This window comes from Aquarana catesbeiana, linkage group LG01 (assembly GCF_042186555.1).
Source record: "Aquarana catesbeiana isolate 2022-GZ linkage group LG01, ASM4218655v1, whole genome shotgun sequence".
NCBI lineage: Eukaryota > Metazoa > Chordata > Amphibia > Anura > Ranidae > Aquarana > Aquarana catesbeiana.
Window position 1 is genome coordinate 61,522,798 of NC_133324.1, and position 12,445 is coordinate 61,535,242.

General features: G+C 44.2%; 1 protein-coding gene across 2 annotated transcripts in view; it reads right to left on the minus strand.

Annotated features, from left to right (window-relative positions):
- The window catches only part of CTIF (cap binding complex dependent translation initiation factor), a 354,845-nt gene that overhangs the window by 237,949 nt on the left and 104,451 nt on the right, over positions 1-12,445 (minus strand). For both annotated transcript variants that reach the window (XM_073619271.1, XM_073619262.1), the window contains exon 5: positions 54-127. In XM_073619271.1, coding sequence (XP_073475372.1) covers positions 54-127 — 74 coding nt within the window. The remainder of the gene's footprint in view (positions 1-53; positions 128-12,445) is intronic.

A 12,445-nucleotide genomic window follows, 5' to 3' on the forward strand; every position in this document is an offset into this window, starting at 1 on the left:
CATTGCACAAAAAAAAGAAAAAAAGAAGAAGGGTTTAGAATTCTAATCCTTACCTTATTGAATCAAATGTGCTCGCTGCCCAAATCTCTGTTCCAAGCATGTTCGGGGAGTCATCTTTATTTCCGTTCTGAAGAAACGGGGACAAACGTTGAAAAGATTGTTAGCACAGAAGAAATATAAATGAACTTGAGGGAGAAATCAGCTATGTATATAATGCACAATTCCATCCTTCATCATACCAGTGCTTCCCATGCCTACTAAGACCCCTTTCACACTGGGGCGGTTTTCAGGCGGTATTGCGCTAAAAATACCGCCTGAAAACCGCCCCTAAACAGCCGCCGCTGTTTGTTCAGTGTGAAAGCCCGAGGGCTTTCACACTGAAGCGGTGCGGTGGCAGGATGGTGAAAAAAGTCCTGCAAACCGCTTCTTTGGAGCGGGGAAGGAGCGGTGTATTCACCGCTCCTTCACCGCTCCTGCCCATAGAAATCAATGGGACAGCGCGGCTATACCGCGGCTATAGCCGCGCTGTACGAGGTTTTTAACCCTTTTTCGGCCGCCAGCGGGGGGTTAAAACCGCACCGCTAGCGGCCGAATACCGCTGCAAGAACGACGGTACAGCAGCGCTAAAAATAGCGCTGTTGTACCGCCGACGCCCCCACCGCCCCAGTGTGAAAGGGGCCTTAGTGTCTCTGCTGTGCAAACTATCACCTTGTAAAACAATCCATTCAGTTTAACCGCTTCAATACCGGGCCAATTCTGACACTTTGCTCCTACATGTAAAAATCATCATTTTTTTGCTAGAAAATTACATAGAACCCCCAAACATTATATATGTTTTTTTAGCAAAGACCCTAGAGAATACAATGGCGGTTGTTGCAACTTTTTATCTCACACAGTATTTGCACAGGAATTTTTCGAACGCGTTTTTTTGGGGAAAAAACTGTTTTGTGTTTAAAAAAAAAAAACAAAACAGTAAAGTTAGCCCAATGTTTTTGCATTTTGTGAAAGATGAAGTTACGCCGAGTAAATAGATACCTAACATGCCACGCTTCAAAATTGCACACGCTCGTGGAATGGCGCCAATGTTCGGTATTTAAAAATCCCCATAGGCGACGCTTGAAATTTTTTTACTGGTTACATGTTTTGAGTTACAGAGGAGGTCTAGGGCCAAAATTATTGCTCTCGCTCCAACGTTCGCGGCGATACCTCACATGTATGGTTTGAACACCGTTTTCATATGTGGGCGGGACTTACGTATAAAAAAAATTGATCACTTTTATTCCTATTAAACATCCCTTGTAATAGCAATATGACATGACAGGTCCTCTTAATAGTGAGATATGGGGTCAATAAGACCCCATATCTCACCACTAGGCTTGGAAACTGAAATAAAAAAAAAAATAAAACGATCGCCGCTTCCAAGCTGAAGCAGCGCAATTTTTTTGAATGGAGAGGCCGGGCGTGACGTCATAACATCGCGCCCGGCCTCCGACGATCATAGAGACTCCGGGGACCATCTGGTCCGCCAGAAATCTCTATGATCTACATCCGGCGCCGGCGGATCTACTCTCCGCCTCACCGATCGTAACGGTGAGTCGGAGCAGGCACCGGAGGGCGGCGGGAGGGGGGGGGCGTCCCCTCTCGCCTCCCATAGGAACGATCAAGCGGTGGAACGGCCGCTATGATCATTCCTATGGTGTAGAGATTCGCCGGCTGAAACCGGCAATATCTGAATGATGTCTGTAACTACAGGCATCATTCAGATATACCTGCTCAAAGCCAAGGACGTCATATGACGTCCTTGGTATTGAAGTGGTTAAAATAGAAATGAAAAACAAAACATTTTTGTATAGCTATTTAAAAAAAAAAAAAAATTATAAATACCCTTTTTTCCTTTTTTTATAAGTGATCACATTCCCTCTGTTCTGCATAAGAGCTGGGGGGAGGAGAAGCAGCAGCAGCAGCACACTGAGCTTCCCAGTGATTGGCTGTGCAGTGGGGGCATGTCAGAACGAGTTTGATCATTGGAGAGTACACACAGTTCCTAGAATAGCTAAGGAACTGACCATGGTGTGCTCTCCCCTGCTTAGTGTGGTCAGTTATTAGTAGGAAAGCAGAGGAACTGGCAGGATCACCAGGGATTTCACATAAAAGGAAACAATACAAAGAGAACAGGATACTTTCTCATACAAGTACACGGCAGGCACATATCAGGAATATGAAGTGTTGGGGTAACAAACACTTTAACTACCTGTGTGGATACCTACATAACATGAATTGAATGTGGCACTGGATAAGAGGTTTGGGAAACACTGCTTGCCACTACATGGGTCTTCTCTTCAGTAAACCCGATTTACACAAAACACATGGAGGACAGTTTCTGAAATAGGATTGATCGAGCGCTGATTATTGGTACAGAAACCTCACAATATCTGCAGAAAAGACCTTATATGTCCTCAAAGGTTGCGGTTTTCTTTTGCTCATTCAATGACATGTGTCACTTTTATTTAGATCTTCAGTTTAAAAAAAAAAAAAATACATGTTTTGCTGTTCCTAAAGAATCATTCCAGGCATAGCCCTGTTATATATAATTGCACTGGTTCAGCTCGGACTAATGTAATTATGTATATGGCATAACAGACCAATGCCACTGGAAGCTGAAAATCACTGAAAAGTGGTTGTGAACCCCTACATACATCCAGTAAAGTGACTGGCCTGATACACAGAGATGAAACAAATCCTCATATATACATTGTACCAGTTTATCTGAAGTCTCCTCTTTTCTATATCTGTTCAAAGTCCAGAATTTATGAAGCTTGTCTGAGCATTCAGAAAAAAAAAAAACACACTATAGAGGGATATGCTTTATTCAGATTTCATGTCTGAGGTTTACAACTATTTGGAAAAAAATAAAAATAAAACACCTTTGCAATCATAGTAAATGCAAAGCATTCTCTAAACAGTGCCCATGCAGAGCTGTTGACCTCCTGTATTCACAATGCAGGGGGATCAGCCGCTCAGCAGGTATCAGCCTGTTAGGGTGATACCTAGATACATTGGTGTGACGGACCCCCGTACTCAAGATGAGTCTGTCCGCCGTATCGCTCCTCTGTCCAGTACCACACAATCCAAGACCCCTTAGCGTTCCCATTCGATAGTCGTAGCTCAGTGTAGGGTAAAACATCAAACCGTTTATTAGAACAAGAATACAAGTCTTATATACAGTTAAAGATGATGGGTCTTATCTCCTGCTCATTAGGGTGTTTCATTTTCTAATGGAAAAAAATAAACTGTAAGATTTTTGCAGACGTTGCTTACGCCCAGAGTCTGAGTGATGTAAAAGCTATATATGCTAAATTTCAAGAAGTTTGGATAATATTTAGAGGTGGCACACGTTGATCTGTTTTGTAAAAGTGGGCAAAAAATACGATTTTTCAATGTTAATTACTTTTGTTGGGAAAACTAGAAAATCACAAACTTAAAGAGGGAGTCCACCTAAACCGCCAAAAAAAAAAAAATATATTAAAAGCCAGCAGCTACAAATACTGCAGCTGCTGCCTTTTAATAAATGGCCACTTACCTGTCCCCATGGGAGTCTATGCCGGAAGTGGGTGCAAATACCTGTATTAGACAGGTATCTGCACCCCCCTCCCCCCTGAAAGGTGCCAAATGTGACACCGGAGGGGGGGAGGGTTCCGAAAAGCGGAAGTTCCATTTTTGTGTGGAACTCCGCTTTAAAATACTATTAAAACTATACACTAAGATTAATAGGTAATATGATAGGCAAAACATGTGTTATATTAATCAACTTTGAACGATGCAATCCCTTGTTTTGTTCGCTTGGAGACGACTTTTCTGTGAAGCTGGACTACCCTCAACAAGAATTGTTTTTGTTGTTCATCCCCGACCGATTCGTTATACTTTTTTATCAGAGCAATTCCTCTTTCTGCGGTATCATTGACAACCTTATGAGCGTTCACATGGCTTCTTAGAGAAACACCGCAGTATTCTGTCACGTCGTGGATCCCAAACACTTCAAAGAACGTCTTTGTTTTATTAATAACGAAATGGCTCAGGTCTTTTCCTTCAAAAACCATGTTTTTACCCTCTAATTGTTTCACTTCCTTTATCTTTGCAGGTTTGGTCTCTAAATTTTTAGTCATATTTTCCTTAACAGCCTGAGTAATACGTTCGTCCAAAAAAGCCAATCCTACGTTTGTTTCTGACAGATACCAAAGGTGTCTCTTAGCAACTGTGAGAGCACATTTTTTGACGTCTGCATCTGGGTAAGTGCTCAAAAGCTGTAGCATATCCAAATCATTCTTTGGAGCCCATCGACTTACAATTGCCTCATGCCAAAAGCGAACACATATGAGGCTGTCAAAATGTGCAACCTGTTTCATTCCTTCCAATTGTCGTTGAGGAATATTCAACTGTTTCGTGGAGAGGACAATTTAAAGTGCATATATTGCCTTTGCTATCCACCTTGCTTGATGCAGTGCCCCTGGGATCCTGAAACTGAAGTCGTTTTTAGACCAACCTCCTAGGTACAGGAGTGAGAGTTGTAATAACTCTCTGTAGTCTTCTCTTGGATGACTGCTGTCTTTTAGGACATTTTGGATGTAGTTAAACATTTTCACTCATTGTTCTTCTAGAAAGCCTTGAGCGGGACTTTCTTCATCCAGCATTATTGTATATGACTTCTTATCAAGTGAAGCCCAGAGACCTTGCTTTGATAAAAGTGATCAATGTGTGCAACCCCTATATATTATCCAATCTTCTTGAAATTTGGCATATATATCTTTTACATCACTGAGACTCGGGGCGTAAGTAAAGTCATATGAAAATTACATCTTTGGAAAAATGAAACACCCTACTTCTCATATTACTCCAACAATACACCTGTAACCAGAAACATAAATTAACATGAGCCAATTAATGAATCCCTTAAAGCAGCCGATGTGACTCCCTAACTACAATACACATTATCATACATCCTAGCACAGAACTCCTTCATACAATTGCAGGGTTAATTAGCACAAACAACGTGTGAAAGGCTCTTAGAAGCTGTGACAAGTCATACTAGACTAATTTACATTATAGCAGACAACAGACAGACAGGTGGCTGGAGTTGACATCAGCATCTCCTAACAGGATTTGTCCCAGCATTATGAATCAGCATAGGGCAGGGTCACTATTACAAACCTTAACACTACACAAGTGGTTGAAGAGGGGTGTAGTAAAAACTTGTCTCAACTATGGGGTTTTACTGCCAACCAAATAATAATGGAAGCATGCTTCCCTGGTTTGGCACATACAGGGTTCCCAAAGTCTGTGTGTCTTGGGGGGACATGGACCTGAATCCAAAGTAACACCACCTCAGGGGTCCCCAGGCATACAGCTCACAAAGAGCACCGTTCCCCCAAGGGCCCATAAACGCAATGCAAGAGGCTAGCATTCAGTCCTCTCCAAAAGTCTCTGTCCCGGCTAGGTCTGTCACAGTTGGTCCAAGCTGGACCATTGTAAGTATGTACAGTACACCCCTACTGCACATAGTTGCAATGGTCCAGCTTGAAACAATGTATCTATGTATATGACATAACAGGGTGATACCTGCTGAGCCTCAACCTGTGGCCCTCGGAGCCCTCTGTTGTGGCCCTCGGAGCCCTCTGATGTGGCCCTCGGAGCCCTCTGATGTGGCCCTCGGAGCCCTCTGATGTGGCCCTCGGAGCCCTCTGATGTGGGCCTCGGAGCCCTCTGATGTGGGCCTCGGAGCCCTCTGATGTGGCCCTCGGAGCCCTCTGATGTGGGCCTCGGAGCCCTCTGATGTGGGCCTCAACCTCAAACCAGGGAAGAACGCTTCCATTATTATTTGGTTGGCGGTAGTTGAGACATGTTTTTACTACACCCCCCCCCCCCTCAACCTCTTGTGTAGCATTAAGGTTCGTAAAAGTGACCCTGCCCTATGCTCCAAGGGGCCCATGCGGCCTTCTCTGGCACATTCTGTTTTACACTTGGACAGGAGGGGCAGCATGCACAAAAACCGATCCTCTCCATTTTCCTTCTGCAACTGCTGAATACTGCTTTCTCCTCCTCTCTGTCCCTGCCGACATTCAGTGGCTGCAGGAGGAAAATGTTCATTATGCTATTTAAAATAAAAAGTTTGAAGTTCTGAACCATTTCATTTCATTGTGGCCTGTGACTGGTTACCAAATCACTTAAGTGGCCCTTGGTCTTCAAAAAGATTGAGCACACCTGATGTACAGCATTCCAATGCCTGCAATTATTAAGATAACAAAAAAAAAAAAAATGCAGCTTTTGTTGCAATATTCTGTTATTTTTCAGTGCTGTCCTTCATAAAACTCGGCCTTCTTCCAGGTTGAATGATGGCCACGGTCATTTAACCTGTACTTACAGAAATGTACAGGCTGCCACTGTAGATCTCCCCCATAAAATGCATCTATCGCAGGCCTTTAGATTAAAGCCTTGTACACACGGTACGATTGTTGGCCAACCGAGCGTCTGATTTATTTTTTTGTCAAAAGGGTGTGTGCCAGGATCTTGTCTTGCATACAAACGGTACACAATTGTCGTGCCACAAACACGAACGTAGTGACGTACTACGAGGAATTTCAGCTCTTCAGCGCCACCCTTTGGGCCCCTTCCGCTAATGTTGTGTTTGGCGAGCATTGATTCCGATCATGCATGTTTGTACTTTCGACTTCTGTGTGACGGATTTGTGTACTGACCATACGAAAATCAAGCCGTTGTCCGCCGAAAATTTATTAGCCTGCTATCCAACATTTGTTGGCCGAAAATTGGACAACAATTGTCAAAAGGAGCGTACTAACGGTAAGATTTTAGGACAACAGTCTGTTAACAGACAATCCCCTGCCAACAATCGTACCGCGTCTACGAGGCTTTAGTCACTGACCTGAAACAAACATGCATCTCTTCTGCCTATCCCGTGTTCCGCCCACGCCTGCTTCTAGAAAAGCCAAGTGAAGACTTTGACATTCAACAAATGAGTGCATTATGGTTAGCATACACTAGATGGCGCTACCTTCCAACTTCTAGTTGAACCTCACACTTTGTGGATTTTTTTAGCTCAGGATCACTAGATGGCTGCACTGGTCTTTCTGTCACATGCCCATAGGACAAAGTTTATTAAGCAGCACAGAAACAATTGCTGCCTCACACTCCTTGCGGACCGATAAAGCTCTAAATTACAACATTAATTAAACATAGTGGCTTTTATGTTGTATTGATCTACGTGCTACTGCTACATCAGCACACACCGGGCCCAGACACCGCTCAGCCTGGAACAGAGGACTATTAACCATTTCATGTCGCAGGCAAGATCGGGGGGTGGGTCACTGGCTGACAAGGCATGCTGGGACTTCTAGTTCTTCCACCGCTCAGCCTATCCATATCCAAAGACAAACCTCTTTTTGGCCTATCCCCGAGACTTCCACTATTGTGCCTCCTTACCCCCATGACTTTACACGCGACTTCCTGTGAAACTGATCTTGAATACACACACCGAGTCCCAGGGGGCGCTACTGTTCTGCAGGAGGCCTGAAAGCTCCAGAGATGCGATTTACCCCAAACAGGACTGTATTTCCATCCCTGGAGCCTGTAGTAGGGCTGGGGAAAAAAATTGATTCAAAATTTAAGCAAATCGATTTTTTTAGATTTTCTTTTTTTCACCGCGCCGGTCCTGAGGAGCTGTGGGCAGGAGTTTTTAGGTGAGGCCGCGGCTTCGGCCTAGTCCGCAAGGCCAGATGCCGTGGACTAGGCTGAGGCCGCAGGCCTCGCCTAAAAACTCCTGCCCACAGCTCCTCAGGACCGTCGCGGTGTCAAAAAAAAAAAAAAAAAACTCGATTCGAATCGTGAATCGAGATTTTTTTTTTTTTTTTTTCTCGAAAATTGCCCAGCTCTAGCCTGTAGGCATACAGTGTCCAAACCATCACCTATCTGCTGAGATCACCTCTTTAAAGTGGAAAACCCGTCGATTTAACAGTTTAAAAAAACAGTTATATTTTCAGCACACGCTGGGAATGTAACTGTCGCCTTGGATGTGTTTTCAACCAAACTGTCAAACCATCCAATGGCTGGCGTCATAACTGATCACATGTGCTACATCATGGCAGTTGAAGATTAACCACTTCAGCCCCGGAAGATTTGGCTGCTGAATGACCAGGCCATTTTTTGCGATTCGGCACTGCGACGCTTTAAGAGGCCTTCCACACCGAGCCGCAGGGGCGGCGTTATTTTTAGAGCCGTTTTAGCGGCGCTATTCGGCCGCTAGCGGTTTCAACTCCCCGCTAGCGGCCGAAAAGGGGTTAAATCTGCCCGCAAAATGCCGCCGGAGCGGCGTTTTGCTGGCGGTATCGCAGCGCTGCCCCCATTGTTTCAATGGGGAGCAGCGGTGGAGGAGTGGTGAGTTCACCACTCCAAAGAAGGTGCTGCCAGGACTTTTGTGACGCCCTGCCAGCGCACCACTCCAGTGTGAAAGCCTTATGGCTTTCACACTGGAGTGAAAGGAGTCGCCTTTTTACAGGCGCTATTTTTAGCGCTGAAGCGCCTGAAAATCGTGCGGCGTTTCACCCAAACAAAATTGACGTCCTTTTTTTCCCCCACAAATAGAGCTTTCTTTTGGTGGTATTTGATCACCTCTGCGGTTTTAATTGTTTGCGCTCTAAACAAAAAAAATGAGTGACAATTTAGAAAAAACACACAATATTTTGTAGTTTTTGCTATAATAAATATCCCCATTATTTTTTTTTTTTAAAAAGCTATTTTTTTTCTCAGTTTAGGCCGATATGTATACTTCTGCATATTTTTGGTAATAAAAAAAAAAAAAAAATCGCAATAAGCGTATATTGATTGGTGTGTGCAAAAGTTATAGTGTCTACAAAATAGGGAATAGATTTATAGCATTTTTTTTTTTTTTTTTTTTTTTTTTTACTAGTAATGGCGGCGATCTGCGATTTTTATTGGGACTGCGACATTATGGCGGGCACATCAGAAATTTTTGACACGATTTTGGGACCATTGGCATTTATACAGCAATTAGTGCTATAAAAATGCACTGATTACTGTAAAAATGTCACTGGCAGGAAAGAGGTTAACACTGAGGGGGCAATCAAGGGGTTAACTGTGTTCCCTCTCTTTGTTCTAACTGAAGGGGGGAGGGGACTGTGTAGGGGAGATGACAGATCGCTGTTCATACTTTGTATGAACAGACGATCAGTTTCTTCTCCCCTCAGAGAACCGGGATCTGTGTGTTTGCACACACAGATTCCGGTTGTCGGTGTGTCACGAGCGATCGCGGGAGCCCGACTTGCATCGACTTCAGGGGCGCGCGCTCCCCTAGTGGCCCCAGGGCGAAGCGACGTAACATAACGTTGTTTCGCCCAGCCATGCCATTCTGCCACAGTAAATCTGTGGCGGTTGGTCGGCAAGTGGTTAAAATGGAAAACACATCGATTTAACAGTTTCAAAAAACAGTTACATTCCCAGCATGTGCCGAAAATCTAAGGCTGCTTTCACACTGGGGCAGTAGGGGGTGTCGGCGGTATTCGGCCGCTAGCGGTGCAGTTTTAACCTCCACTGACGGCCGAAAAAGGGTTAAAACTGCTCGTATAGCGCGGCTATAGCCGCGGTATTGCCGCGGTATAGCCGCGCTGCCCCATTGATTTCAATGGGCAGGAGCGGTTTAGGAGCGGTGAATACACCGCTCCTTCACCGCTCCAAAGATGCAGCTTGCAGGAGTTTTTTTCTTCTCCTGCCAGCGCACCGCTTCAGTGTGAAAGCCCTCGAGCTTTCACACTGAACAAACAGCAGTGGCTGTTTTGGGTCGGTTTGCAGGCGGTATTTTTAGCGCAATAACACCTGCAAACCGCCCCAGTGTGAAAGGGCTCTAACTGTCACCTTGGATGTGCTCTCAACCAAACTGTCAAACCATCCAATGGCTGGTGTCTCAGAACTGATCACATGTGCTACATCATGGCAGTTGTAGATTAAACAGAGGCCAAGATGGCTGCTTCCTTGGCTGAAAACAATAGGAGGGTTTACTTCCACTTTAAAGCTGGTTCCATACATGTGCATGGCAGGAAAGGGCGTGATACGGTGTGTTACTGCAATGCATATTAATTAAAAAAGTACATTGGGTTGTGGTACCATTCATTTGAAATGTTATTCCAATACATATAGCAGCTGGTAACGTACCTGCACTATAGAACACCACAATGAACATACCATGGTGAGCTGCATTGCCAAAAATGCTGCAGGTGCAATTTTTTTTTTTTTTTTTTTTTTAAGTAGCAGTCCGGTCAAAACTTAACTAAGCTTAAACCTCCTCCCACCCCCTTCTAAGGCCAAAACGACCTACCTTGTAAAGGAAAGGTGTGCATACTTATTTTCAAGGAGTTCCGATCATGCCACGTGATCGGCTCCCAGCGCCAACTTCGGGGGGGTGAGAACGGACAGCGGACAACAGATGTCCCCTAGTAAGTCTATGGGTGACGCCAATGCCCAGGCCTGTTGTCACTGCTCTCCCCGTGAAGTGAGATCACATGACTGTAACAGAACGCCCTTAGATTAGGTAAAGGGGGACATATTTCAACCTATGTGCCGGTATTATATTGTATTCAGTGTTAATTTTGCTGACTAAATTAACCACAAAGCAACTGTAGTCCGCTCGCATAACTTGTAATAAAAACATCTTTGCCATTTTGAAGCTTCCCTCCAACCACTTTGCATATTATTTTATATATACTGTGATTCTGTACTTGCCAAATATCCTGCTGAAATTATCCTCCACTGAGTCTGGCTGTAACCATTTTAACTGTGGGCAGCTGAAGCTGCTGCCTGTTCACTTCCTGGATTTACACAGATGCACGCCTCCAGCTCTGCAGCTCTAATTGGCCCTCTTATGACTCACCCCCCCCCCCCCCTTCCTGGCAAACTCTCACGAGAGTGAGAGAGAGAGAGAGCTGTGCATGATGTCATAAGCCTAGGCTAATGACCAGACAAGAAAACAGGAAGTGGGCTGTATAAGGTTTTATTATCTAAAGTTAAAACAACAATGAGGGCAGAAGATTTAATAGATGGAAAGTTGAAAAAAATATTAAAGTTCCGCTTTAGGGTCCACCCTATAGTAGTTATACTGCTACAGGGCAGCACCTGTGAGCCGGATCACACATATATCTATCTCTCTATATCTATATCTAGATATATCTATATCTATTATATATACACACACACACACACACACACACACACACAATCCAACACTTCTAGGTAGGGTGCATGCCTGTGCGCCGCTGCCCGATCGCTTCTGCTGCGATTACACACAGTAGAAGCCGATCTGTGGGCGCACGGTACCCGATTGTCCTCCTGCACTCACGGATCATCAGGCAGAGAGACGGAATCTGTGATTCCCCTACGTAAAACAAAGAGATTGAATTTATTCCCTGCTTTGCAGGGACACAAACACCTTCCCTTCCCTCCCGTCAGAACAGCAATCTGCGTTGTATACATAGACAGATCGCCATTCGGACGGGAGGGAAGGGATGGCGTTTGCGTCACTGCAAAGCAGGGAATAAATTCAATCTCTTCCCCCTAGTAAAAGCACCTCACACAGTTTAGTAAAACACTGTCTAGGCACACAGTTAACCCTTTGATCGGCCCTGATGTTAACCGCTTCCCAGCCAGTGTCATCAGTACAGTGACAGTGCATATTTTTAGCATTGATTACTGTATTAGTGTCACTGGTCCCCAAAAAGTGTCAGAATGTCGGCCGCAATTTTGTAGGCTGCTGATCGCCGCCATTACTAGTAAAAAAATAAATAGGATAAAAATATCCCAAAATTTGTAGACGCTATAACTTTTGTGCAAACCAATCAATATACGCTTATTGGGATTTATTTTACCAAAAATATGTAGCAGAATACATATTGGCCTAAGTTTATGAAGAAATTAGATTTTTTTTATTTTTACATTTTAAATTGGATATGTTTTATAGCAGAAAGGAAAAAATATTTTTTTTTCAAAATTGTCTGTCTTTTTTTGTTTATAGCACAAAAAATAAAAAAATAAAAAAAAACACAGAGGTGATCAAATATCACCAGAAGAAAGCTCAATTTGTGGGGGGGAAAAAAAAAGGGGGGACATAAATTTTATTTGGCTACAGTGTCGCACGACCGCACAATTGTCAGCACAGTGGTGTAGTGGGTAGCACTCTCGCCTAGCAGTAAAAAGGGTCGCAGGTTCGAATCCCAACCACGACATCTCCCTGGAGTTTCCATGTTCTCCCTGTGTCTGCGTGGGTTTCCTCCGGGTTCTCCGGTTTCCTCCCACACTCCAAAGACATGCTGGTAGGTTAATCAGATCCTGTCTATAAATTGACCCTAGCATGTGTTTGTGTTTTTAAGCGTGT